The sequence below is a fragment of the Equus asinus genome, chromosome 11, assembly GCF_041296235.1.
Source record: "Equus asinus isolate D_3611 breed Donkey chromosome 11, EquAss-T2T_v2, whole genome shotgun sequence".
Classification (NCBI taxonomy): Eukaryota; Metazoa; Chordata; class Mammalia; order Perissodactyla; family Equidae; genus Equus; species Equus asinus.
Window position 1 is genome coordinate 72050335 of NC_091800.1, and position 27697 is coordinate 72078031.

At 39.6% G+C, this 27697-nt stretch overlaps 1 protein-coding gene across 42 annotated transcripts in view; it reads right to left on the reverse strand.

Annotated features, from left to right (window-relative positions):
• DOCK9 (dedicator of cytokinesis 9) overlaps positions 1-27697 on the reverse strand; it is a 273386-nt gene that overhangs the window by 54883 nt on the left and 190806 nt on the right. For 27 of the 42 annotated variants that reach the window (XM_070520081.1, XM_044779778.2, XM_070520089.1 and 24 more), the window contains 10 exons: positions 18841-18987; positions 18568-18651; positions 17775-17886; positions 14421-14599; positions 14064-14177; positions 11936-12056; positions 7705-7838; positions 5373-5487; positions 1589-1655; positions 112-159 (listed from right to left, as the gene is read on the reverse strand). In XM_070520081.1, the coding sequence (XP_070376182.1) occupies positions 112-159; positions 1589-1655; positions 5373-5487; positions 7705-7838; positions 11936-12056; positions 14064-14177; positions 14421-14599; positions 17775-17886; positions 18568-18651; positions 18841-18987 (1121 nt within the window). Of the gene's footprint in view, positions 1-111; positions 160-1588; positions 1656-5372; positions 5488-7704; positions 7839-11935; positions 12057-14063; positions 14178-14420; positions 14600-17404; positions 17447-17774; positions 17887-18567; positions 18652-18840; positions 18988-27697 lie in introns of all 42 variants that reach the window. The other 15 variants (XM_070520061.1, XM_070520067.1, XM_070520062.1 and 12 more) reach the window with 1 other exon arrangement.

Genomic DNA, 27697 nt, shown 5'->3' on the forward strand with positions numbered 1-27697 from the left:
AGAATTCAACTGCCAATCACCCAGACGACATTCCCACACATTTGGATCCAAGTAATACAGAAAGCAATACAGAAAATGATACAAGACTTCCAGCAGAAACCCCCACAGTACCTGGCTATATATCGCTTCCCCATGTACTGGAACTGGTGCAAGCAGACTCTGCAGACAGGATAAAAGATTGTCAGGGAAACAGGGAGATCAAATTATTTTCAATACATTGTTTTACTTAAATCCATCAACAATAACACATTCAACAAACTCTTTGGTCTACCACTAGCCCCTTACTTCTGCTTTTCAGAAATTCTCTGGAAGGTCCCTCTAAAACCAGAAAAAATTATAACCTTCAAGGGAGGTTCCATACCACACTGCCATCAGTGCTGTGGTGGGTGATGGAGCCACTCAGAAAGGCCCAAGATCAACAGGATCATCCATCAACTCAGGGTTTGGACACTTACTCCAGGCAGTTTGCCTGAGAAATTATGATGGAAATCACATGTACTGTTCCAAGTCGCTTATTCATCCTCATTCAAATCTGTTATAAAGAGTTCTCTCTTTTGGCTCAAGTAAATGGACTGGTCCCTTACAGACATCAAGTGTGTAGTTGTTGTTTTGTTTTAATATAGTTACAACATTGCTTTTTTAAAAATATCATTTATTTAAAAATATCATTTATTTAATAAGAAGCAGTTAAAATAATGTCTAGTAAGTTCTGGTGCTGAATCCCGTCTCACTCATGACAACTCCCACCTTTAACTCAGCAGAGGAAGTGGTCATGAGACTATGAACCAAGACCATAATTCCAAAATGTATAAAGCTCTGAATACCACAGGCATCCTACTGAGTTTGTGCAAACATATTTGGCAGCAAATCACAACCCCAACTAACTGACATAAAGCTACGTACTGCCATGATTTACCCAGTTATCGTAAACAAGTGTAGTACTGCAGAAATAAATTTTTACTGCAGAAATAATAACGTGTTTGATTGCAGGGTGCTGCCTAAGATCCTGCAGGGGTGTTATGAAATATACTCTATATGTAATTTTTTCAAAAATCTAAAAATGTTGGATTTGGAAAATCATCTGGCCCCAGCAGTTTTGGGTAAGGGGTTGTGGATTCATGTTTCTAAAAGCAAAGAGCTTAAATGAAATCAGAAATTTAGACTGAAGAGATAAAATGAGATAATATGGGAGATTTCACTTTTACTTATCATATATTTTTAAATTATAGCAATTTTTCTGTCTCAGTTTCTGCATCTGCTTGAGTAAAGTTAGATTCAACTTAGAGATGTAGGATCTACCCAAATTTGGCTAATAAATTTTCTGCTATTTTATTAAAATGGCTTATATACATAAGCAGTTACCTCTCATCTATAACAACCACATATGTAATAATTTAGGGCTGGTCATGCCCACTGGGTCATGAGCTCCTGAGAGCAGGTGCTGGGGTCAGGTCCAGGAGAAAGAGCTTAAGAAGTTAAGTGTAGATGTGCATATGCTGCATTTCTGGTTCAACTACACAGTATTCTTCACAACTCTTCTTTAGCCAGGAAAAATCAAGAAGCAATGAGCAAAAACAAAATTACTCACTCAGATATTGTAAAAAAATCCATAAGTTCAGATGTTGAAGCCTTGTTCCAATACGTAAACAAAGCATCTGGAAAGTGAACATTTATTTGGTCAGAATCATGAGGCATATTACATACATTATGAAATGGGAAGAAATTTCAGACTGTAGGCCTCTAAACCCTCCCCTACGCCCTATTATAGCTGATCAAAGGACAAACTATAGTGACCAATCTATACTAGATAACATATACAATGGGCTTATTCAATTTAAAGAAGCTACATTTGAACACTTGACCTTGAATTTCATCATATATCATTTTGCACAATATAGTACATTTTTAACTTATACATAATGCACTCTTAAATGGACTAGAACATTCAAAGAATACAAGTAGGTATACAATCTAAAGTCAGGCTCTCTCTTTACCTACTACAGAATCCCTCTCGAGTAGGGAATCTGTTAAAAACTCCTGCATGTACATAAGTACCCCCTTCCACACACACATGCTGAAATGGAAGCATGCATTCTACACACACCATTTTGCCCTTTGAGTGTTAATTCAATAATATGGTCTGGATCTATCTCAATCTTCTCCAAGCTGCATAATATTCGTCTCCATGTATACACTATAATTGAGTTAACCAGTCCCCTACTGATAGACATTTACTGTTTTCTCCCCCCTAATCTTTTGCTATTATAAATTATGCTTTGATGAACATCCTTATACTTGGGTCTTTGCACACTCATCCAACTTCATCTATAGGACAAAATCTAAGAAGTGAAATAGCTGTGTCAAATGGTATATGCATTTAAATTTTTGAGAGATATTGCCAAACAGCCCTCCAAACAAGCAGTGTATGAGAATTCCTGTTTCCCAATGCCATGGTACAATGTACTCGTGATTAAGAACTCACACCTACTCTTCATCAAAAGCAACTGGGTATATGTTCAGTTAAGGCAAATTCTAAAATCCTAAAAATTCATTTACATGAAGCATTCTTCTCTGTGTATGCCTCTTAACCATTTAGCATTGCACAAAGAGTGCTATAACTTGATAAACATTTCTGCATTTTTATAATTTACACTGAGGTTGAGAGATTCTCTCAGTGAAAAAAACCACTGAGTGTTGGGGCATGAGATGAGTGAGAGGGTGGCTGCAGAGATGCTGGTGGCTTGTGAAGACGCATGGCCATGGATTTCTACTCTATACTTAACAAGAACAGTGACAGGAAGGAGAAGCCGTGGGACATACACAGAGTATCTGTTCTGGGCCAGGCACTGTGGTCTCATGATTTCACATAAATCATGTCATTGAATCCTCACTATGATCTGAGGCAGAGAGTTCCCATTTGGAGATGAGCTAAAGCAGGCTTAGAGAAGTTAAGTAATTCTCCCAATTACCAGCCTAAAGAATCCGGGTGGAATGGGGATTTAAATCAAGTGCACCTGGGTTTGAAAGCCACGTTTGGCCTATTAGACCAGTAATGAGGGTGGGTCAGGGAGCTTCTATCTCTCAGGGGTTTTGAGTTTAGAATCCAGGGGCGACAGACTCTGGTTACTTGAGGCTGGACGTCCTGGTGTGGTGAGAATCCAGGGAGCCAAATAAATGCTGGAGGGCTTCTCAGGGTCAACTTGCAGACTCCTGTGGCCACTCATAGCACACACCAGACAGAACTGGCCAGCCAGCAAAGTAGCACTAACATAGCGTTCTCTTGCTCTGTGCTCAGGTTATTAACTGAGGAGAGGGGAAGACAGAGCTAACCTCTAATGAAGGAGGTAGGAGGCATAAGAATGCACAGAAAGCCAGGGGGCCAGCATGTAGAAAGGTGCTCGTTAAATGTGGGATAAAGGAAAGTATTAGCTACAGAGTCACACAATTGGTTCTGGTCACCTGTCTAGTAAACTCTCTGAAGGCAATTTCTCCCCCACCCCACACACAAAAATCAATTCTAGGTAGATATTTAGATTTAAATGTGAAAATTTAAATGATACAGCTTTTAAAGAAAACATAGGAGGATATTTTCACCTGGGGGTAGGTGAAGATTTCTTAAACAAGATACACAAAAAAATTCTAATCATAAAAGAAAAAATGTCGACAACTTGAAGGCAATTGAAAAAAAAAAGATATTCTAAAACTGTTTTGAAGCGGTTGCTGCATTTTTAAATTGTGTGCATGGTCTTCCAAAGACTGACTTTAAAAGGCAACCTTAACTTTAATGCAAAATTTCTGAAATATTTGACTTTAAAAAGCAGTTATGTTTTAGTTGTATATCATATTTAATATTTGAAACAAAAGATTTTAAAGAAAATTTTCAACAAAAGAAAAACAGGATTACAATGCTGGTTAAAACTCACTACATGACGTAAAGCGTAGAACTTCTGACTTAACGAGAAGAAGTTTAACTTTATAACCTAAACGTCAGAATAAGTGCCAGTGCTTTCATATTTGGTCATCATTCAAGGAAACTCCTATTTGTTCTTTTTTCAAACAGTTATTTTAAAGTAACAAATTGCTAGAAGAATAAAACAACCCAGTCCCGAACTATTTTAAGGACAGGCATGCTGTCCTTAAAAATGTTCCCAACATCTGAGTTTCAGGTCAGCTCGCTAATGCTGCTCGATAGAAAAGAAATACTATTCACAGGCAGAAATACCTTCCACTGAATGTTTATTGCCCACACCTACTGCCACCAGACAGGTCTTCAGGTTCTCAAAAAGTGGCATTGTGTTTTCAAAAGAGTTCATCTTCACTCAACAACCTTAATGAAGCTCACAGTACACTTTCTAATTTCTTGCAGGGAAAATAAGAAGATTTTGACCAAGATAAGAAATGTGACATTGTAGCATGGCACAATTTCACGTGATTGGTTATATCACACAATCAGAGCTGAGAGTGTCCTGTCATGGATGTTTACAAGCTTTATGTGGTTCAGATAAAGCATTAATGGATGTGGTCATTTCTATTAAAAAATGTAGTTGTCAGGGCTGGCCCAGTGGCGTAGCAGTTAAGTTCACGTGCTCTGCTTTGGCGGCCTGGGGTTCACCGGTTTGTATCCCAGGCACAGAAATATGCACCGCTTATCAAGCCATGCTGTGGGAGGCATCCCACATATCAGTAGGAGAGGATGGACATGGATGATAGCTCAGGGCCAATCTTCCTCAGCAAAAAAGAGGAGGATTGGTGGTAGATGTTAGTTCAGGGCTACTCTTCCTCAAAAAAAAAAAAAAAGAAAAATGTGGTTGTCAAACCCTTAATCAGAAACTTAATCACTATAATACCACTATTTCCATTAGAAAACTAAAATAACACACCTTGCTTCCAGTGAAAGCTGGGAATGTCTCACATACTTTGAATGGAAGGCACACTCAAGTCTCCCAACACTATATTTTCTAATTCAAGAGACTGACCAGTAAAGTTACGCAAGCTGCCAGTAAGTTTGTTCGGACCAATGAAATAAAAAAAATTAAAAGCTACTTCACTTACCTGCTTCTGTCTCTTTTAGTTAAGATGGTAGGTATGAGTTTAATATAAATTTTAAAAATAGGTCTAGTCACATTTTAGAACTCATTTTCTAAAATATATAATTTATAAAAATATTGTTCCAAATCAAGGCTTTTATTTCTACTACATTTAGAACAAGGCATTTCAAACAAGGAAGAAAATCCTTTCAAATCCTTATATCCTTTCAACCAATTACAATTAAAAAAAAATAAACCAAAGGGAAGAAGAAAAAGAAAACAAACAAAAAATAAACCAAATACCGAAATAAGGAAAGTAAAACAGAAATCTTCATTTTTACCTACCATCAGACATGCTTTTTAAGATGTAGAGGAAACACATCAGCAGGCTCTTAATCTCAGACTGGTCAAGTTTGTCACAGCGAACCACAGAATTTCCCAAAGTGCCACTTTGTTGGTGCTAAAAAAGTAAATACAGGTAGTTTTTCATTACAGGTAAAACAAAATTGGTTTCACTCTTCTCTCTTGGAAGAGACAGATTCTTAGAATTGAGCCAAATCATACAAATTGGAAGGTATAAATAATTTGTCGACAAACTACAGGCACACCTCTACTGAGTATGCAGAAGTGCTGTTCCATAGAAGCTCTGGCTTGTCTCCTTTGCATACTTTCTTCCTAAGAGACAAGCCAGAGGCAGAAACCTTTCAAACTGGGTAACCGTAGTTTTAGTTACCAGCTTGGTTCTGAAATGTGAAGTAAAACCTCATGCAAAAAAGTATGTGCGCTAGGATCAAACACAGAAATGATTCAAAAGATACTGAAGAACTAACCATATCCTCAGGAAAATGTCAGTGGCTGAAACAGCAAATTAAGTCTATGGTGCTGCTGAGTACCAGCCACAAAAGCCTGGAGCTGAGTCATTTCATTCAGTTGACATCGTGGGGTACCACTGGGAGAAAACAATGGGCAGGTGCCCGACAGGGACAAATAGGGACACCTCAGCACAGCATTGCCAAAGACCCTAAACTGATGAGGTCATTCCGTCATCAGCTTAGATCAACGTCACAAACGTGAGAAAGCTCAGGGCGCAGGGTGAGGGCAGTTTTGCCACTAGACAGAAGGTTCACGTGTTCAAAGGTTCACGTAAAAAAAAAGGAACCAGAATCTCATCTTGTGATAAAAACACAGGAGATTTAAAAATCCTTAAAGTTACACTGCCAATCAAAATCAGAAAAATTTTTGCCAAATACCAAAGAAGAAAGATCAGTGAAAAAATATCTTTCATTTAAGGTACTGGTGGACAATTTAAAAAGTATATACAATAATCAGGCTTAATTAATAACACAAGAATATTTTCATTTAAGAAAGAAATACAGGTCCAATTAGTGGCAAAACTGTAGTGCAGATGCATCCTCTTGCCCACCCACTTCATCAGAGCCGCTAGGAGAATTCAGTATTTCTTGCAGTGGGAGGGAAGGTGCAGCATGCAAAGTTTCCTCTGGCAAAGGCGGAATCGTTAGAAGGGAAAAATCCACAGTGACCCGGTTTTTCCTGGCTGACTGGCAGCTCTCTTCATCCTCTGCAGCACTGCGTATGACACAAGCAGAGTGCCTTCTGAGCAGCTTCTCCCTCTACACACGAAGGCATGTCGGGGTCAAGGGAAAAGTTCAACAGGTCATGACACACACCTGCACTGAGATGCTTTGCGCCTCGACAGAACTGCAGTTAAGGCTAATCGTGTCAATTCCAGCCATGGAAATGAGTGATGAGAATACAAACCTGAGGCTGAGGAAGGAGGTTTTCCACGTTTCCGAGAACCAGGAATACGTCCCTAAGTGCTTCACCTGTTTATTGATACATGTGCTTGCCTATAACTTGAAATAAACTAGGACAACAGTGGCTAAGGTGAGACCTTGACCTAGAACCTATTATGGTTCCAGGTTTAAATCCAAGCTTTCTCCATTCCTACAAAGTTCCCAATAGTCTGAGCCTTACTTATTTCAAGAAAAAAGAGTAAATATGAGGAGGGTGTGTTGGGTAGGGTTGGGGGGTACAGTGTGAGTGGAGTGATTTCAAATAGAGCCTTATCCCTAAATCAACTATATGATCAATTAATCTCTTCTGGAGCTGGCTCTGGACCCAAGGTCCATCTGGATGGATAACCGGGTTATAAATGGTATTCTCTGGAATACAGACCATAGGGATTCTAAGTGAGTGGCATTTTGATTTCCTACCCGCTCAAGGTGCTCCACTGTAAACACTACCCTGATCTGAGATCCTGGAAACAGGAATCAGGGGTTTCAGAGAATGGACTCCAACCGTAGTTAATACTCTGATCATCCACCCCAGGTTAACTGAGTTGCGTGTTTTGGTGGTTTGTTTTTTGTGTTTTTTTTGGTGAGGAAGATTGTGCCTGAGCTAACATCTGGCCAATCTTCCTCTACTTTGCATATGGGACGCTGCCACAGCATGCCTTGATGAGCAGTGTGGGTCTGCACTCGGGATCTGAACCCGAAAACCCTGGGCTGCCAGAGAAGAGTGCATGAACCCAACAACTAAGCAACTGGGTCGGCCCCGAGTTGTTTTTTTTAAAAAAGGTCACACTTAATGAACACTAGAACACGAAGCATGTTTACTATTAGTTACAAGGAACTTATGTTCCATGAAAATAAATTACCTTATCCAGGGAATTGCTTTTCTCATTATTCCTTTCTGGAAGGCTGTTTCCCGAATCTGTGCTTATGAGGGATCCTCTTGAATCAGCATTTCTCACACTGTTGATGTTTGGAGTTGAAGTCGTATATGGAGAAGCTAAGCCAAGACCAAAGATTTGGTGAAACAGAACTAAAAAGATAAGCACCGAAATTTAAGGGAAACTGCTTTTGTGGAATTTACTTTTTCTGTTAGGAAGCTGGCTCAAGAGTTGCCTTCATTTACCTCACCTTTAAAGAACCAGGCCCCACAGACTGAGATAAAAATGAATTTTAATCTGAAACATTCAGATGTAACTATCAGTCAATCTAAGAGAAACCACTTCTGATTGCTAAGACTAAAGGAGCACAGAGTGTTTCAGAACAGGAGAGAAGGAAGACTTTAAAAAATTAAAAAGATAAATCCACCTACAACTATCAAATGAAAAAATTAAACGATACAATAAACCTCCAGTATTCAAACTGGACAGTGAGGTGCCCTAGAAAACTCAGAGGGGTGTTAATGAGATATTTTAAACTTTTGAGAGAAACACCATGATACTCGACTGCTGGAAACTGCAGTTTCAATGTTAGCTTATGCTACATTCCTTTCGATGATGTCATGTCTTTGTGAAGCTGGGTATTTGGTAGTTGCTATGATAAAAAGCAAATACTGGGTGAAAATCAATGTGGAACAGGAAATGAGGATGGCAGGGAGCAACCCAGCTCCAAATGTGAGAAGTTGGGTAGTGCCCAACAGGCAGACACATCCCATTAGTAATAGCTGTGGTTATTAAAAATAAAACAAAAGTTCCTTCTCTAAATTTATGTTTATTTTTTCAAATGCCTACTAAGTTGTTATGATACAAGTACTTATTAAGTTATTTGGCCTAATAAACAGAACTGTTAGGTGTTTCCTTTGGCCTGGGACTCCATGAAAATGATAATAAGGGTGCTATGAACTGAGAATGCTTGGGATTCTCTGCAATAAACAGTTATGAGCAGAAAGGAAATCTAACTTGGAACTAAAATTTGTCATATCCGTGCAAAAACAGCATTTGGAGGCAGAAATCAGCCCCCACTTCGGTTCTATGGAATTTTTAAAAGTAATAGACTGACTTCCTGCTTAGACAAGATTTAATCCTGCTTAGATAAGATCTCAGACTTGTAAATTCTGTGCTGAACCAAAAGGTGTGTGCTCCCCTGAAAGCCCTGGCTGGTTGTGCACACTGCATGAGGAGCACTGTGCTCCAGCATGCTGTAAGCACAGCCTTTCACACCTAAGCTGGAGATGCCGTTACCCGGCACCTCAGAACAGGCTGGCCATTTTTGGATTTCAGGATGCAAATGAGCTGCCATGGACCAAGACACTTCTAAGGTAATCCATCCCCATACCTAACACTCAGGGTTACCCACCACCATCCCTGAATCTGATTCAGCATATTATAATCAAGAAAAGAAGAGGCAGGGGAATTTGAAAATGTAAGTGAAGGCTGGAACATGTAAACCATTGGCCACAGGCTGCACCTCCCCAGAACAGAAACCGTATGACTGATTATCATAAGGTGCAGGTAAAAACCCTATGAAAAAACTATGAGCCTTTTTCTATACTCAGAGATAAAAGAAATACACATTATGACCAAAATTATAATTATATTCCTCCTAGTATACCTGGACTTTTGATTCAATGTAGCACACAGAGATCAAGAGAAAGAGGTTCTCAGTAAAGCAAAATTAGACCCTAAATTCTCAGAGTTTTAGGCTCAATTCCAGAACTAGAATCCTAATCTAAGGCAAGCAGATGGAAATGCAATAAATCAAAATCAGTATGCTTAGTAGAACTATGTTGAAGTTTTGTGTGTGTGTTTGTGTGTCTAATTAGTGTCCTGGCCCAGTGCATAAATTTTAAAAATCTTAAACAACACATAAGTAAAATGAAAAGAAGTTTAGTTCACCTCTCTCCTCTTTGTACAGTCAGCCCAACACAAAACATTGAGTAGGCGGGAAAAGGCGCCCTGAACCTAAGAACGCGTGCCTTTTCAAATGAATGTAATCTCAGAGTAGTTTTTATCCAGGCAATGAATCAGTTTTAGATATTTTCATGCACCATGTTCCAAAGACATTAAAAAAAAAACTGCTGAGGGCGCATTCTCAATATGCATGGAAACAAGATTTCTTCTAAATAGAGATGTAAGGATTAAGTCTGCTCTTGAAGGATAACCACTGGGAGTAAAATTAACTGGAAACGCCTTGATAAATAGAAGTTGCTAAAGCTACTGGAAAACAACTAGTAAACACAGTTCAAAGGTAGGGGCTTTTCTGGAAGGCATTTCTAAAAGAACAAGGATTTAAGTCTTTAAAGATGAGAGAAATACAGATAAAGCCTGAGTATAAACAACTCTGTTGTGGTGAAGTCCTATGAAAAGTGGATTCAGATCTTGAAATTCAAGAAAGAGTGAAAGGACTAACTCAGTCTCAAGTACTCTTTATGACTTTGCCATAGAGTAATCGAAGGCCATTTACGTGATTTGAGGTGTGCCAAAGATACCCAAAGGCTCATCTTTACATCTCAAGACATCCCAAACCCTAACAAGGTGAATGTGGAATTGGAGAATAAAGTCTGAGTCGAAACATCACCTCATTCTAGTTTGATCATTTCCATCAAGTCTTGAATCCTATAGAGATTTCAATGCATTCCTTGGCCCCAGGACTCATCTAATTGGCTACTGAGAGTATATTACAAAGCATTAATAATGCTACAGAATTGTGCTTGTTGTAACGGCGGTCAAATAATAACGCTGAGTGTTTACTATGCCAAGCACTGCACATGTCATATGAGCTCTTCATCCCTCACCAGGACTCTGTTTTGGAGATGTGGACACAGGGTGAAGGGGAGAGACACCTGCCCACGGCAATTAGAAAATGGTGGAGTCCAGATCCAAAGCCACAACTGTCTGACTTTAAAGCCAGTGCTGTGAACCGCTGCAGACAAAACCCTCCAAAAACAGACCCTTCCCCACTCCCAGAGCAGCGGCTGGGCGTGTGGGTAGCGCAGGGCAAAGAAGACAGAGTGAAGGTCCCAGGAGAAAAGCAATGGGAACACCATGGCCAGGCTATGCTCTGAGCATTTTGCATGAATTAACTTATTTAATCTGATTCATGACACCTAATGCGGTAAGTATTAACTATGAAAAATATACAGAAACATAAGTAACATTAAGAATTGGTATGGGTATTGTAGGAAAAATACGGGCATTGGTGTGGGGTTTCCAATTTTATACTCTGCCCAGTTCCATCACCCACACGAAATAGTGTGTTAACAACAACAACAACAACAACAACAACACAAAAGGCAAGGACATAAACTCAGAATGAACAACAGTCTTACAAATTAATTAGATAAAAGGACTGCCCTTTGGTCTGCCCTATGACTTAGTTTCATTATTTGGAGGTCTAAGCACTAGCCATAGCAGGACGCTTTGTTTATTCTAAGTATGGTAAAGAGAGGGAGAGAAATAAAGACAGAATATGCCTGTGAGTATCTGTAACAACTCTGTGAAGATACGCATTTTTTGTACCATTATCTTTACAAAGGAGCTGGTTGCACAGGTGCTCAATTAGTCAGAATATTAATAAGTACATTTCTCAGGCATTTACTTATAGAGAAACTACTAAATTTTAATTTTGATTTATGCCATCTGTTTTCTTCCTCATGGGGGCTGCTCTTACATTATTTCAGACAGAAAAAATATTCTAGGAAAGAAGATTTTAGAAAACCGATTTTAGGATTACATTCTAGCCATAAACCACTATCTCCTCAGAAATTACTCTGTCACATTTCATCTAAACTGCTATCACTATGAATAAATCCTATCCACTCCACACACACCCCTACAAAGATATTCCTTTTCTACAGTATAAACAATCCAATTTGAAGACTTAAAATGATAAATTAACTTAAGCATTAACAAAAAGCAAACTACAAATATGCGATTAAATGTACCATATTTGGAATTCATGAGAATTTTGGGATCCTTATTTTAGTGCAGAGTTGAGGTGTTTTAGGTGCTAAGTATCAAAACCAGGAAAAGAATATTCACAGCAGAAACTCAGACTTCAACGTCTTAATAGAAAAGTTTGAGATGCTAACAAGCTATTGGATTAAAGACACTTTCAAAATTAAACTAGAGAGAAGCAAATGCAAGCAGCGAGCATTACCAATGCCAGAGATAGCACCAAAGAGGTCTTTGTGCGGGTTGTTATCCAGCGTGTTTCCAGACTTCTGTGGCGTCACTAACGGGTTTACAGCTGGCAAAGTAAGTGATTCCTCCTTCACAGTCTGTCAAAGGGGAGAAAGAGAAGAAATAATTGAAGATGATTTTAAAAGCGTTATCAACTGTTCTTGTAAGTGTGAGGGCAAGTGTTAGAACAAGATGGAACAGCCTGACAAGTTAAATGTGCCTGAGTGGGAGAAGCAGTGGCACGGCGTGTGAGAGGGAGGAGGGTGGTGGATGGATCAGAGAAGGAGCAAGGAGAAGGGAGCACAGAATATTTCAAGTCTGGGAGGCAGAGAAATCTTGGTCCATACAGTCATTATTTCTGGTTCCCCAGAAGGTCTAGTACTTTCTGTTTCCAGAGCTCTGACGCCCAACATTTCTTTACATTATTTCAGTATGTTTTTGCTTTCAGAGAAAGTCTCACATGCTCTTTCTCACTGGAACACTGGTTTTTCTCTCAAATTGGAAATCCTTCCAAATGAGCAACAGTGACTTACAATAGAAGCAATGAAAATCTCTGCAAGTTTGGAGCTTCTTGTGAAATCTCGATCAGTGGAGAAATTATGTTAATTTTGAAGTTACATCGTAACAGGGATTTCACTGTGGTGAAAGCCAGAGAAAAGAACTTGTGTTTATTTTTCTCAGGATTGAAGCAGTACAGAGAGGTAGCTTTATGCCCTGAATTACTTATTCTGATTAGAAAAGGCAGGTTCAGAGAACACATGTGTGAAATATAATGTTGTATAGAGTGAGATTAATGTGGTACATTTCAGTTAAGGACAGTGGAATTTTATGCCCCTTGGACCCACAAAAACATCCTATAAACTTGGTTCATCTCAGTGTACCATTATTTAGGAGGCATATTCAGAGGTGGAAAAAGAGTATAAAAAACGAGACAAAGCATCACTGTTGGGAGAAAAGAGACAGAAACATGTATGGAAACTACTCAAGTGTATGCCACAACGACAAAGTGGAAAAGCTAACAACTGAGCCAGTTACAGGTCCTGAATAAAAGGGAAAAGAAAATTGTTCACCTGGTAAGATCTGTCCAAATTAACGGCAGATAGTCTCCAACTAAAAAGTTGAGATTATTTCTGGGATCATCCTTCAGTCGACTTAATTTCCAATACATCTTTAATGACTGCACAAAGCTAATGTAAACTAAGGTGGTCAGTTCTTGGAGGGAGGGCCTTGTGTCACTCACTTTGACCTCCCTGACATCCAGCCTGACTTTCTAATTTTACAGACACAGAGAAACTTTAGCCCAAAGAGGTGGCTTTTCCAAGACTGTGTAGCATGATACTATCATAACTGGGGCTAGCATTGAGCTCTCATAGCACAGAGGTTAGAACTATGCTTTTCTTTTTTTAACCTCCTTTCTCCATAAATTTTGTTGAATACACAGAGAAGATCCTGATGTCTTATGAGATATGAGCCATCAGGACAGCATGGTTTTTATAATGATTTTTAACAAGAGTTGAAGGTTTACTGATTGACTCTACCTTAGCCAGAAATGCAATTTACCAAGAATACTGCGGATTATTACAGTTTTAGTGGTAAACAAAAGAATAAATGTGCCCTGGGTTAACAGTGTCCCCTCAAATTCATATCTACTCAGAACCTCAGAATGTGGCCTTATTTGGAAATAGGGTCTTTGCAGACCTAATTAAGATGTAAGGTAAAAATGAAGTCATCCTTGATTAGGGTGGGCCCTAAATCTGATTAGTGGGGTTCTTATAAGAAAAGGAGAAGACATCAGAGACACAGACACACACCAGGCAGGAGGCCATGTGAAGACGGGGGCTGAGACTGGAATGATGTAGTCACAAGCCAAAGAACACAAGGATCTTGGGCAACCAACAAAAGCCAGGAGAGAAGCATGGAATGCACTCTTCACCCAGAGCCTCTAGAAGGAACCAACCCTGCTGATACCTTGATTTTGGACTTCTGGGCTCCTGACTGTGAAAGAATAAATTTCTGTTGTTTTTGGCCACCCAGTTTGTGTTACTTCATTATGGCACACACAGGAAGCGAATACAGGCTGTGTCTACATGAATATGCTTACGTACACTGCCAGGGTTCACAGGGAAGGGTGACACATCCCTCACATTGATCCGCTGGACATTTTCAATCAGCAGACCAAACAGAGGCAGGTAGAGAGTGGCTATCCTTGCTTGATGGCTCTGAAACAAAGGCACACAATTTAAGTTTTTCCTGTGGCTCTGAGAAGCTAATGATGGACTGAGCTGGCACTGGCAATCTCCTGTATTTGGATCCTTCCTATAAAGACTGCTGTTAGATTTTATTGCATAAACCGAGAATAGTCTTAGTGCTGTTACCACTAATTTTCTAATTGGTTATTTTCTTTATATTACTAAAAATAAAGAACACATCAATCTGTATTTCCTTCCACTGGGACCACTCACCCTTGAAGCATATCTGTCATCAAAAGAATGCTTTATCAGCAGGTTCTTGAGCACGCTGATGGCAATCAGCCGGACCTCCCTAAACTCCTGGAGGGCGGTGCCCACTTCCCTCAGTAAGAGTCCCACCAAGAAGTGGTTTCTGCAGAACTCATCTGTTAATGAGTAGTCAAGCTGGAGATCTGGAATGAGGACAGAAACTACTTTAGTTAGAGAAGATATAACACACATTGAATAAAATAAAAACCAAACCCACCCTTTGTATCCAGCCCATGGTGTGTGTCAATAGATGATTAGAGTTGGCTTTAAATGGGAAAAGGCCAATTATCTAAAATACTGCTTTACTTCTTAACACATCAAACTCTTCTATGAAAACAAAATTTAAATACAAATAATTGTACTGGATTTTGATTTTGGAAGCTATTAAATCCTGCATAATTATTAAGTTAGTGAATAGTTTGAGTACCAATTTTTAGAATACAGAACAACATATGTTACGTTACAAATGTAACTTCGTTATTGACATGAAGTTAAAATATAAAGTTATTGTACTAATTGACAATATTATACAGAAGCAATTTGTACATAACAAACAAGTAATTAAAGAAAGAATAAATATACATGGTCTATTAAAATGTTCTTTACTACATGAGTTCATTTATCCATTTTCTGGTTGCTAATGCCTATATACTCCCATTAAAACCCAATGTGTTTAAAATAAACTAGTTAGCATATAACCTATTTATTCTGCCATCACTGAATGAAGAAATTATTTAATGCAGAATTAAAAAAAAATACTCATTACTTCTGCACCTCTAAAAGCAAATTAAAAAACTAATATAAACTAAAACTAAAATGGACCAAAATAGTAAATCATCAGCAAGCTTAATGACAAAACTAAAAGCTCTTCTGGAAAAGAAACGGAGGCAGACGTGAAATCTACTGAGGGAGGGTAAATAAAAGCAGCTAAGCATTACTAAAGCTGAAACACAACTTTTCAGCAAGCTGTAACTAGGATTTGAATTCTTATACTGAGTCCATTATTAAAAGAATATCTATAGACCCTTCTTTGACTTTAATTCCACATTAGACAGTTACTTCTGAGGCTATCCAAAATACTAACCTAAGTCCTATGAAACCCTTTAACAGAAGCAAGAGAAAGAGTATTCATCTTTCCAGAATAATCATGTCCACTGTTTGTGACTTTTAAGGACAGTTTGTCCAAATGACAGTTTACAGCTTGAATTCACATCAACTCCTTAGAAGGAAACTATTTATGGGTTTAACTGTGCATGTGCAAGTGCATGTGTGTGCATGTGTGCAGAGAGAAGGGGCGGAGCAGGTGAGAAGGGAGAGAGGAAGCCAAATGCTAAAAAATATTTATCCCTCTCAGTGTTGTAAGGCAAATTATCTGTAGATGACCCATGCCCACCTGCCTAGAGCAGATACCCTGATGGTCTCCTAGGAGCTTGTGCCGGTCTGCTGGCACCCTGAAGGATTTCCACTTCACACACTTCTGCAGGATGAACAATTTGGCCCTGCCAGGTCACAGGGCAAGGTGGGCATTAGCACATGTTCACTGCCCAACCAGTGGGTATAAAAAGCTGCCCTCAGCACCCTGACAGGGGAAAGGAAGAGAGTGTCACAGTTCCCAAGTACAAGTGGGCTAGTAACCGGCTGTGAGGTGAGGGAGGAGGTGACAAGGTTTGGAGTACAGAGTGGGGAGCAACTGGAGTACTGGGAGAGGGCAAGGAGGAGACCTGACAGGCCCCACAGAGGAGGTGCTGAGTGACTGGCCAGGGAGGAAGATGAGGATTCCCCCAGGGAGGTGGTTACTTGAAGGTGAGTGTGTCAGGGGTGGGCATGCCATGTTTGAGGAGCTGGGAGTAAGCAGGCATGTCTGAAATGTGGGAATAGTGGGGAGTGAGAGCAGACAGGTGGGCTGGGTTTGGATTGAGGATGCTGAACGCTCAGCTGCTCCCTCGGCCCAGAATGCTTAACCCCTTTCTTTCTTCAGATTATCACCCAAAGTCACCTTCTCAGTGAGGCTTTCCCTGCCACTCTATCTCAAAATGCCACCCCTTCTCATATCTCCTTTCCCTGCTTTATTTTTTTCTCCTTAGCACTCATCACTCTCTGACATTCTACATATTTCACTTAGGTAGAACAGCCGGGGATTTTCATCCTTGTTGTCCGACTGTATCCTAAGGCTGGGCACAGTTGGTGCTATGTAAATATTTACTGAATGCATGAATACCAACTCCAGGGCCACAGTCCCCCTTCTTGCTCCTTAAAAGGCAGTCCAAGTTTGTTCTGGGGGAAGATACTTATGTCTCCGAATGAATGTTTTCGTGTGTTTCTCTCCAAATTTCAGAGTCAGTTGATTTAGGTGTCATTAATAGTTTGGTGGCATCCTTCCACTTTTTCTCTCCTTATGTATAAATAATCCTGAGCACACACAAGGTACTAAACTCAATAAATATTACCTGACAGCCCTGATAGACTAATTTGATTCATTTGACTTACTCAGTGAAAACAAAGAAATCTCTATGAGCTTAAGTCTCTTCAAACTTAAAGAGGATACAGAGCAGTTAATAAAGACTCAACATGCAAACATAAAAAGCACGTAAAAAGCCATGTTGCTTGCCATCTAGGTTACTGCCACCACTACAGACAGTGCTATGAAAATGGTGGAATAACACATTTTTGGAGTGAGCAGAGTTTTTTGTTTGTTTTACTTCTTAGAGAAATAGCCTAGAGGACTAGTGACCCAAGGAGCAAAAACCGAGGTGCCTCCCGGGATGTTACAGCAATGTCTTAGCTACAGTGAGAACACATTCAGTGGTTTATCAGGAGTTTAAAAATGATCCAAGTTTATAGGAAATGCCTAAGTGAACAGCATATGTAAGCATTTCAGCAATCACTTGCATTCTTTTTCTTTTAAAGGAGGAAAATGCAAGAAAGCAAGCGTCACACCCCAAACCTACCTACAGGAGTGTCATTTGACTCCACAGTTGGTGAAAGAAAAGCTAATTCATGAGAAAAAAGGAAAAGCAAAACAAATAAAAATAAACTACAGTAAGTAAAATGAATTTCTATTGTTTAAGCAAAGGAATTTTTCAATGAAAAAGAGTCACACTGACAGGATCTATAGTCTGGTAAGTTTGCTGAAAACTAAGTTCTCATATAACATTTTATTAATATTTTTTAAAATGGAAATTTAACAAGAAAAAAATTAATTCATCAATGAAAAAAATTGGAAAATTCTAACGTCATGTTTGAATCAATTCTCCTTTCTTATCAAAAATAAACGGCTTTCTTTGTGAAAAGACTAAGATTAATATACATAAAGATTACCTTGGTATCTTTGAATCCTGCCTTTTCCAAAAGGCATTGGTAAATTCAAAGGAATATAATGTTCGTGATTGCACACTACGCGGAGAAATTCAAACTTGTATTCAAAGAGAGTCTGCAGGAAAAAACATTTAGTCATAAGTTAAATACCTCACTGGATACTTTATACAGCATCCTAAAAAGACCTATGGGAAATAATACACCCATTCTTTAGCTTGTTGACTGTCTTGGAACTGCATGCTCTATGCTATTTTACAGATTTTAGATAGGCTGTAGGGATTTGTTTGAAAATGGAGAACACATTTCATTAAACAATGTCCTCCACTGGCTTTCAGGGCATTTATTATTTATGCTCCTCCTACTTCAATAGAGGATTTCAGGCAGCTTATTATTATAGACAAAGACTCAATACAATAAAAAAATGAGTAAGGCAGAGCTTTAAAAAAGACACACAACAGAAGAGACAGAGAAAGGCTACGTGGGTACTTCTGTTACCTTGTTAAATAAACCATGATTCATGACACATATACTTGTAGTTTTGCAGTTGAGAAGTCATTTCAGGTGTTGACAAGAAAATCAACAGGTATGTTTATTTCACATTTGGAATTATTGTGTCCCTAACATCTCATGTGTTAATGGAAGTAAGTACTACTTAGTACTAGTTAGGATTTCCAAGAGAGGGAGTGAGTAGTGCCTCACGGGCTGAAAGAAAATTCTGACGTGAATCGAGAGAAATAAGTGGGTATCCAATGTGAATCTGCAAGACAAAAGGAACAGTGTGTAACACACACACTACCTTCGGATCTCCCGGAGCAAAGCAGCTGATGTAGTTGTTGATCTGCTTAAAGACGAAGCCCCTGTCCATGAAGGTGAAACATCTCTGCAGAGGAAACAATCCATAAAGGTACACAGTTAGGCCCGAACTTTTTTTGGAAAGTTGAGTTCAAATAGCACTTATTGTCAATAAATTTAACCATTAGCATAAAAACATCCATCGACATTAACTGAGCACCTACTATATACTGGTCACTCTACCAGAAGAACATTTTAGTCACTTAGAGGTCCCCACCTTGATGAACATGGCAAGGCTATGATTCGCATTCTTAGATGCTTCTGGGTTATCTCGAAACTTCTGAGTGATGTGAGGCATCAGCATATTCACAACAGTTTCCACTGCATGATGATAGGATGCAGGAAATCTCTGGTTTCGCAATAACTAAAAAGAATTGAAAGCAAACATTATTTTTGAAGTCACAATCTCTTGGGGAAAAATATCTCATCCCTGAGTCCATTTAAAAACCCAGATCCTAATCTTATTTATCTGAAATGAGATACGATGAATTCTTCTTTCCTCTCTCAAACTCTTGTACAAGTATTCTAATACTTCGAATAAGTGCTGTGGATTAGACCTGAGATCTCAAACTTCAGTGCGATAAAGAGCACCTTGGAGATGTCTGTAAAAGTGTGCAGACGTGCCTCGAACCCCAGATTCTGATGCAGTGCTGCATTTCCACCAACTACTTTTGGTGATTCTAATGCCTGCACCTCTCAAAGATCTCTTTAGAAAATACTGGCTTAGGTTTAAGCTTCAAGTATTCAAACAGAAAATACCCACATTAGTGATTATATGTCACCAGTTGAAACTGCTTAGAAGCAATCTTCTTCAAAATAACTTAATAATTTTTCCCCTCAAGACTACTTACCTAAGAAATTACACTCAGACCACTTAGCAATTAGCTACCACTTACTGTATGTCTTCCACACATCAGCCTGCACTAGATATTTTTACATACGTTTTCACTAAATTCTTTTACCCTTACAAGTTTAATCCTCATTTACAGAGGGTCAGAGAGGTCAGGTAAATGCGACCTCAGTCACACAACTAACAAAGATTCAAACTCAGATCCACCATGAGTCCAAGGCCTGTGATCTTTCTGCTGTGATACAGTGCTGCCCGCCCCCCATAAATGGAAGAATTTACTGAGGGCCTGAAATGTGAAAGGGACTGAATTAGATGCTCCACGATATTTATCTATTCACGCATGTGATTCTAACAGCCACAACAGGGGGTAATTTTCATCCCCTGTTTTACAGATGAGGAAACTGAAGCTTGGAGAGATTCAGTAACAAGTAATAAATGACCTTTAATACCTCTCCTTTCCTTCCTTTTAGTGGCAGAACTTTTGGGTTTAACAGAGGTACTTGGCTGCCCAGCTGGAGACTACATTTCCCGGCCTAACTTGCAGCTAGATAAGGGTCATGTGACTGAGTTCTGGCCAATCAGCTGTAATAAGAAGAGACACATGCTTCTTCCAGCCATGCCCATAAAAGGAACTGCCTGCTTTCCTAGTTCTCCTCTTAACTACCACCAATGCCAGCTTCTCAATCATCTGAATGAAGGTGACACCTGGGCTGGATAATTGGCTAGAAGGAGCTTGAGTCCCTGAATGACCTTGGGGGACAACCTTCTCCACTCTCTGAGCTGCCTCCTGGTCACAATTTTCCAAAAGAGAGAAATGAACCTTCTATCTTATTTAAGCCACTATTTGGCCTGTTTGGGAGTGCCAAACCAGTATCCCAATATAAAACAAATGGTATTTTGTGAAACTGGAACTGAAATCTAGGTATTTCTGACATGAAAGCATGTATTATTTTAAGCATTTTTTTGTGAAATTTTGAAATACTAGCTTTATAATAATCTAAATTCTCAAACCAGTAACAAGACAATCTTTGTAAACTCATATAAACTAAAGAATCCACTGAGGCAAGGATCAAGTAATAAAAATTTGAACTTTACCTACTTTCAATAACAGAACAGTAAATTTTGAAATTCCAAAGGCATATTGTTCCATATGTTCAGCCAATAACTCTATATATCCTGAGCTATCAGCTTCAATAGATAATCAGCTTCAAGGATGCCAGGGAAGGCCAACTCTAACCAGGAGGCACAACTGCTAGCTACCCAAGCAGGCCACTCCTAAAAATGAGGTCTCCTGGGGCTGGCACAGTGGCACAGTGGTTAAGTTCGCACGTTCTGCTTTGGCGGCCTGGGGTTTGCTGGTTCAGATCCCTGGCACAGACCTAGCACCACTTATCAAGCCATGCTGTGGCAGGCATCCCACATATAAAGCAGAGGAAGATAGACACGGATATTAGCTCAGGGCCAATCTTCCTCAGCAAAAAGAGGAGGACTGACAACAGATGTTAAGCTCAGGGCTAATCTTCCTCAAAAAAAAAGAGGTCTCCCAAGAAATGCCTATAGCCTTCAGAATGGGGCTGAGTCAGTGGCTGCTAAAATCATGAAAAGTGGATGGGAAATTCTATAATGAATGGATGGGCTATGCACCACATAATCCTACTAGTCAATATTATCAAAACTAAAAGTGGGACAACCAGACATTGTATGTCTCCTGATGTGATGCAGTTGTACCAGCTATGAAGTATCCTCAGCAAAAGCAATCAAACCTGAATGGACTCAAGTCTTTAGATATCACTGCAAGTTTACAGGAAACACAGGGGACAGAGAACCATGTCACATAACACTGTGAGGTTACAATCAGCAAGTCTAAAACATGGGAAATTCTGTTAGATAAATGTCCACTTGTTTTTAACAAATACATTGCATTTAAAAAACAAACAAATGGAGAGGGAACATTTTGAGAATCCAGGAAACTTCAGAGACACAACAACCAAATGCAATGTGTAGACTGTGTTCAGACCCTGATTCAGACCAACCAGCTGTCAAATGACATTTTTGAGACACCTCGGGAGAACGGAATACGGAGAGGGTGTTAGATGATAAAGAAATATTGCTGACTTTGTTGAGTGTCATAATGGTACAGTGGTTACATCTTTTTAAAAGGCTTTATCTGTTAGACATGATACACTAAAATTTTTAAGAGATGAAATAAAATATTTGGGAATTGCTTTTAAAACACTCTAGGAAAAAAATGTGAAGGTGGATATATAAAGTAAGAATAGGAGAATGCTGGTAACTGTTGAAGCTGGTGATTGACATGAGATTCATTAAACTATTCCCTTTCCTTTTATACTCACTTTAAAATCTCAATAATAAAAAGTTTCCATTAAAAAGAAAGAAAATGTGGTGAAGAATGGTGGATAATTAACATATCAACCAACCAACAATGCTGCTCAGTGATTAGATGACAACTCAGTGCCTCTGAAGACTGAAATGAAGCTCTCCCTGCAGTGACAGACAGCTGTGGTCAACAGTCCTAATTTGGCAACAAAGCAGTGAGATAAGACACACATCTAAAAGTAATAAAGACCAAGGTAATTAGATGTTTTTATGGAGATTACTATAAACTGAAATGGAAAAAAGTAATCCAGGATAATAGACTGATGCCCAGGGGGGTTGAGTATATAAGCGCCAACTCAGGAAAGAGGACAGTGAATCACTAAGAGTCTTCTCACCTCAACAAAACCCCGACTCCTGACCATGTCCTGCTATGGGATCACCGCTCAGTGCTGCTGCAGTGTACCCAGTGGCCCAACCACCATCATCTGCTCCTCCGACAAATGCTGCCAGTGGGGGGTCTGCCTGCCCAGCACCTGTCCACACCAGATCAGCCTCCTCCAGCCAATACGCTGCACCCCATGCCCCCCACTCTGCTGTGAGTCCAACACCTTTGTGCCATGCTGCTGGCTGCTCAGCTCCTGCCACCCGATCCCAGGACTGAGTGGGATCTCCCTGATGACCCATATTCAACCTCACTGTTGTATGCCTGCGAACAGCCAAGTCTTTGCAGACACCCACAATAGACTACACAACATCCTATATGTATGTCATCTGGGATCTGACAATCACTGCTGCCCAGATCATTGCTTCATACAAGGACTTCGCAACAGCCTTCACATATTCCATTCTTTGTTCCTTACTTTGTTCCTCACTGTGTTCTTCCGCTCTCTTGGGTTTAGAGATCTCTTTTCTATGGGCTATTTTACTGCTCAGTGAGATAGAATAAGACTATTAGCTAATAAACTTCATTTTTCTGGCTTAGCAAACAACAACAGAAAAGTGATAGGGTACACAAGAAATTTGCCAATGACATTTCTTAGCTGTCTGAAGTTTCTCCCTCTTATTGGAATCCCTACAATCCTTTTCTCTCTTCTAGTTTCTTCTACAACTTCTTTTTTCTCCTATCTCCTCTTTATTTTCATTCACAAAAATCAGTCTTCCCTCTAACTTCTCCATGCTTATTTCTCTCTCTACCCTGCTAGTACATGAGAATAGTGACTCAGATCTCTGACTGCAGAGAGCATAACTGACCCAGAGCCCAGCTGCTGTGCTCTGAAATCTGCTTCTGCATTTGCACCACGGCCACACCTTGCATGAGCTGCTTCCAGCCAATGACTGAGGGTGGCAGGGATACCAAGGCAGGCTTGTTCCTAAGGCATGTGGGACGACTCAAACTTTGCAGTGGCCTTGCTCAACTTGCATACAATTGCACATCAGTCTAAGATATTTCCTTCCTTTCCTCTCTCCTTCACCTTGGGTCAGACCTGCACTGCCATTTGAGAACTTTTCCACCCTCTTTTGGGCTTCTTCCCCAATTTTCCTCATAGTCATTGCCCCTAAAAAAACTCCTGCATGGATAATCCCATCTGGCAATCCAGACTAACACAAGAAAAGCTTAGGCTTATGATTTCGGCAGAGTGCTGCTCAGAGATGTATTTCTCTAGTTGTGTCTGTTCTCTTCCTTGCCCAAACCTCAATCTCCACCTCTCAACAGGAAATTTGTTTTGCTGTGCCATTGCCCCTTGCGGCAACAACTGCTGACTGCCTCCCAATATCTATTCTCTTTTTTCTCTCATAGTAATAGAACTTCAACATTTTAATTGGGTGCCTGGACACTCAGAATAAAGACTACATTTACCAGCACCCCTTGCAGCTAGGTGTGGCTAGCTAGCTAGCATGTGACAACCTCTGGCCAATGGGGTAGCAACAGGTCATATCCTTACAGAAAAAAGATGCGTCTTTTCCTTCCTGCTGGCCCCATGTAGATGTGGTGATGAACTCAGTTAGATCAGGAGGACGAGCAGTACTCCAGGTAGACAAAGCAATGAGATGGAAGGAGTTTGGGTCGCCGGTAAACTTTGTGGAACAGAACCCCCATGCTAGCTTGGACTTTCATGTTAGAAGAAATAAACTTTTTTTTCTCTTTAAGTCATTGTTATTTTAGATCCCTGTCACAGCAGCTGAATCTATAGCCCTAAACCTTAAGATATCCCAAGCAGAACTTATCACCTCCCATCTTCCCTGGTAAACCATGTCCTCAATACAGTTCAATGGCTCTGTGTTTCCATGCTCTCAAATTTAATATGTAGGTGGTCTTTTTCTTTCCCCACTCAAATCTGACTTTACTATGTTCTGTTTTGTTTAAGTCAGGTTTATTGAGGTTTAATCTACACACACTAAACTTCACCCTTTTAAGGTATACAGTTTGGTAAGTCTTGAGAAGTGAACACAGTTGCGTAACCACTACCACAACCAAGATATAATACACTCCTATCACCATAAAAGTTCCCTCATGTCCAATTGAATCCTTTCCCCTCACCCCCAGCCCCTGGAAACCACTGCTCTGTCATCTGTCCTTATAATTTTTTTTTCTAGAATGTCATAAAATGTACTCATACAGTGTGTAGTCTGCATGATTACAGTGACTTCCTTCACTTAACATAATGCTTCAGAGATTCAGCCATGTTATTGCAAGAATCAGTACTTAATTCCTTTTTATTACTAGGTAGTATTTCATTGTATGGAGTTACCACAATTTGTTTATCCATTCACCAGTTAATGGACATTTGGTTGTTTCCAGTTTTTGGCTATTATGAATAAAGCCGTTATGAACACTTGCATATAAATCTTTGTGTGAATATGTTTTCATTTCTCTTCAGTAAATACTTAAAGGTACAACTGCTGGGTCAAATTATTAGTTCTCTCTTATTCATTCACAATGCTTTCCATCCTCATCCTCAATGTCACCTCATTGCCCCCAGTGCTAGATCTTCATCAGCAACACCATAAAATGTCATTTCATGTTATTACAGTTAGAGAGCTAAAAAATGACAGGCTATTTCAACTCCAGGGGGAAAGTAGACTCATTGATACAAAACTTTCCAAGCCACTCTGCTAAAATTTGTACGCTCTTTCATCTTGTCACTCCTGTTAAGGAACGTACCCTCCCTCTCTGTGGTCTCTACCAAATTGTCTGTTGCTGGGCCTCAAAGCTCCCCATAATCTCATTGTTATTTCTGAGTTAATCTTGTTTTTCACTTTTCCCCTCTGCTCTAAGCCTGAGCTCCACCACAGAGCCAAGCCACAGAGGCCTTACCTGAACATGAGCTCTTTCCTCTGCTTAACACTCACTCTCCTCCCCCAAAATATGGTATCCTTCTAGGCCCAGGTAAAATTCCATCTCTATCTCCACTTTAATCTCCTATCATTTTGGAGCTCACACATACACCTTCTTGCACTTTTCTCTAACTGTTCCAAGCTGAATGTTTTCTTTCTCCAAGGACTACGTCAGCTTCAAGGTTGAGGATGCACTCTCTACTCCATTTGCATTTCTCCTCAGTGCTCTGCACGTGGCAAACAACTGTTTGAAACGCTTACTCATGGATGGAAGTATGGATGTTAACATTCTGCCATCATATACGTACAGTGTTTACAAATATAGTTTAGGGGACGTCTAGGCAGTCCCTTTAGAACATGAACCATGCCATCCTTCTTCTACTTTTCAAATGAAAGCTCTTTCCTTGCTCAATTAACCCAGAAAATGGTAGAAGGCTAAACAACTAAGAAACACTTAAGTGTATATATTCATCCCACCCTATGCTAGGTTTTCCAACTTCCTTAAAGTGCACCTGTAGAATGCTAGCAATTTTCTTGATTCACTGTGGGAGGAAAGGAAATTCGAAATGAGTCTGCTGAAATTATAGTTGCTAAATATAAATGATAGAATAGAAACACCTAAAATACATTGACCATAGAGGCAGAATGATGTTGGGTGTTGGGAACTCCTTAGCAGGCCTTGATGAGGTCTGTTTTATATTTTCCTTAAAAACCACTTATTGTAAATTCTAAGCACATGTCACCTATGAAACACTCAAGTCTGGCACAGTCATATGTAATCAATCTAAACTTTGCAGGTCCATCTGCGGTAGTAAGGAAATTGTTTATTTTAGATGTTAGTTCAAAGAGGGTCTCTGATTCACAGCCTTCCTCAGCAAATGTAACAAAGTATAGTTTGATTGGCTGGGGATGGCAAGGAGGACACACAGTGTCGCCTCCATCTTCAGCAAGAGTGTGGTATTAGAAGCAAGTATAGCAGTATGCAAATTTATCTCTCCACATAAATATGCATCAAATGGAACGACCCCACTAATATCAGGAGCGCACACTAAAGGCCTTGGCTCAAGAAGGCCTCAGCTCAGTTGTGCCCCCAAATGCTGATCGATGCCAGATATCCTTGGGAAGGGCACTTGAAGCAACACTGAAAGCATGTCTGGTTCTTATATGAATCCACGGCCCAGGTGCTCGTATAAGACCAGTGCATGCCTCGTTACGGCACCTTAAGAAAAATTCACCAATGAGGAAAAAAATCAAGGTCAGGATTATAAACACACTGGATGACATTAAAAATCTTCAGTCTAAAAATATAAAAACTCTGAGGGGATTTGATCATGATTTTGGAAATCACAAATGGTACAGGAATGGTGAATGTGAACTTGCTCCCTAAATTCAGAACACTGGGGTTGGGGACTAGCACATACAATTCTTAAGATGAAAACATAAGACAAATATAAAAATAACCAATTCAAACATATAAAACTCATTACTCTTAGCATATGAGGCAAACTGAATGAAGGCTTCAAAAAATGTGACATTAACTCCTAGATCAACAACACGTGATTTAGAGAAAGAGTAGCATGGTATCTGGGGTGACGTGGCAGCAGAAGTCAGAGGGGAGCCCTTTGAAAGTGAAAATGTCAAACTCTCCAAAGTGCTAAGTAGGTGTTTAGAATCTCTTTTTATGGTAAATTATGTTATGGTTAAGCTTTCTCCTTTTTGGATGCCAGTGTTTCTTTTTAAGCTGGATAACAATTTTAAAATAAACTACTTCTAAAAACTTTCTGAACATTGTTTTAGGACCAAGATATAATTAACTTATGAAAAAGGTTGTGCAGAGTAGCATTTGAACGGTTTGTTCCAGAGAGCTCCACAACCAATTTCCCAGAGGCACTGGAGAAGTAGGTTATAAGGCTGGAAATGGCAGAACATCTGGGAGAGGCTGATTCAGACTCTAGCATGAGTTCTTGGCTCTGCTCAGTTGCATGACCCTGGGCAGTTCACTTCTCAGGTCTATACTTCCATATCAACCTCGGCGAAATAGGGAGGAGTTGGACCAGAAGGTAGCTTTCAGGTCCCTACCATCCCTAAAGTTTTATGGTTTAATTTGGCATCTTGAGAAAAGAACACATACAACTAAATTCCTTTATTAAATTTCTATCACAGTTCTCGGAAAGATGCCAGTGATACTTGATTTTAAATATAATTCTTGTGAGTGTCTCAGAAGTGTCACCTCCTTGACGATCACTTCCATGGTCTAATTGAACACTTTCCCATCTAAGCTCTGTGAGGGCACAAATCACCCCACATTTAACTTTGTAACCCTCATGCCTGCATATAATAAGGGCTCAATGAATGCCTTCTGAACAAATCATTTATTTTTTTAAATATAATCAAGTCACCAATTTCTCTGAAGTGATCGCCATTATTTAGAGCCCAAAACAATGAAAAATCCAGTGGGGCCCTATTAGGGACTGAATTGTCTCCCTTCAAAATTCATATGTTTAAGTCCTGACTTCTAGTACCTTAGAATATGACTGTATTTGGAGATGGA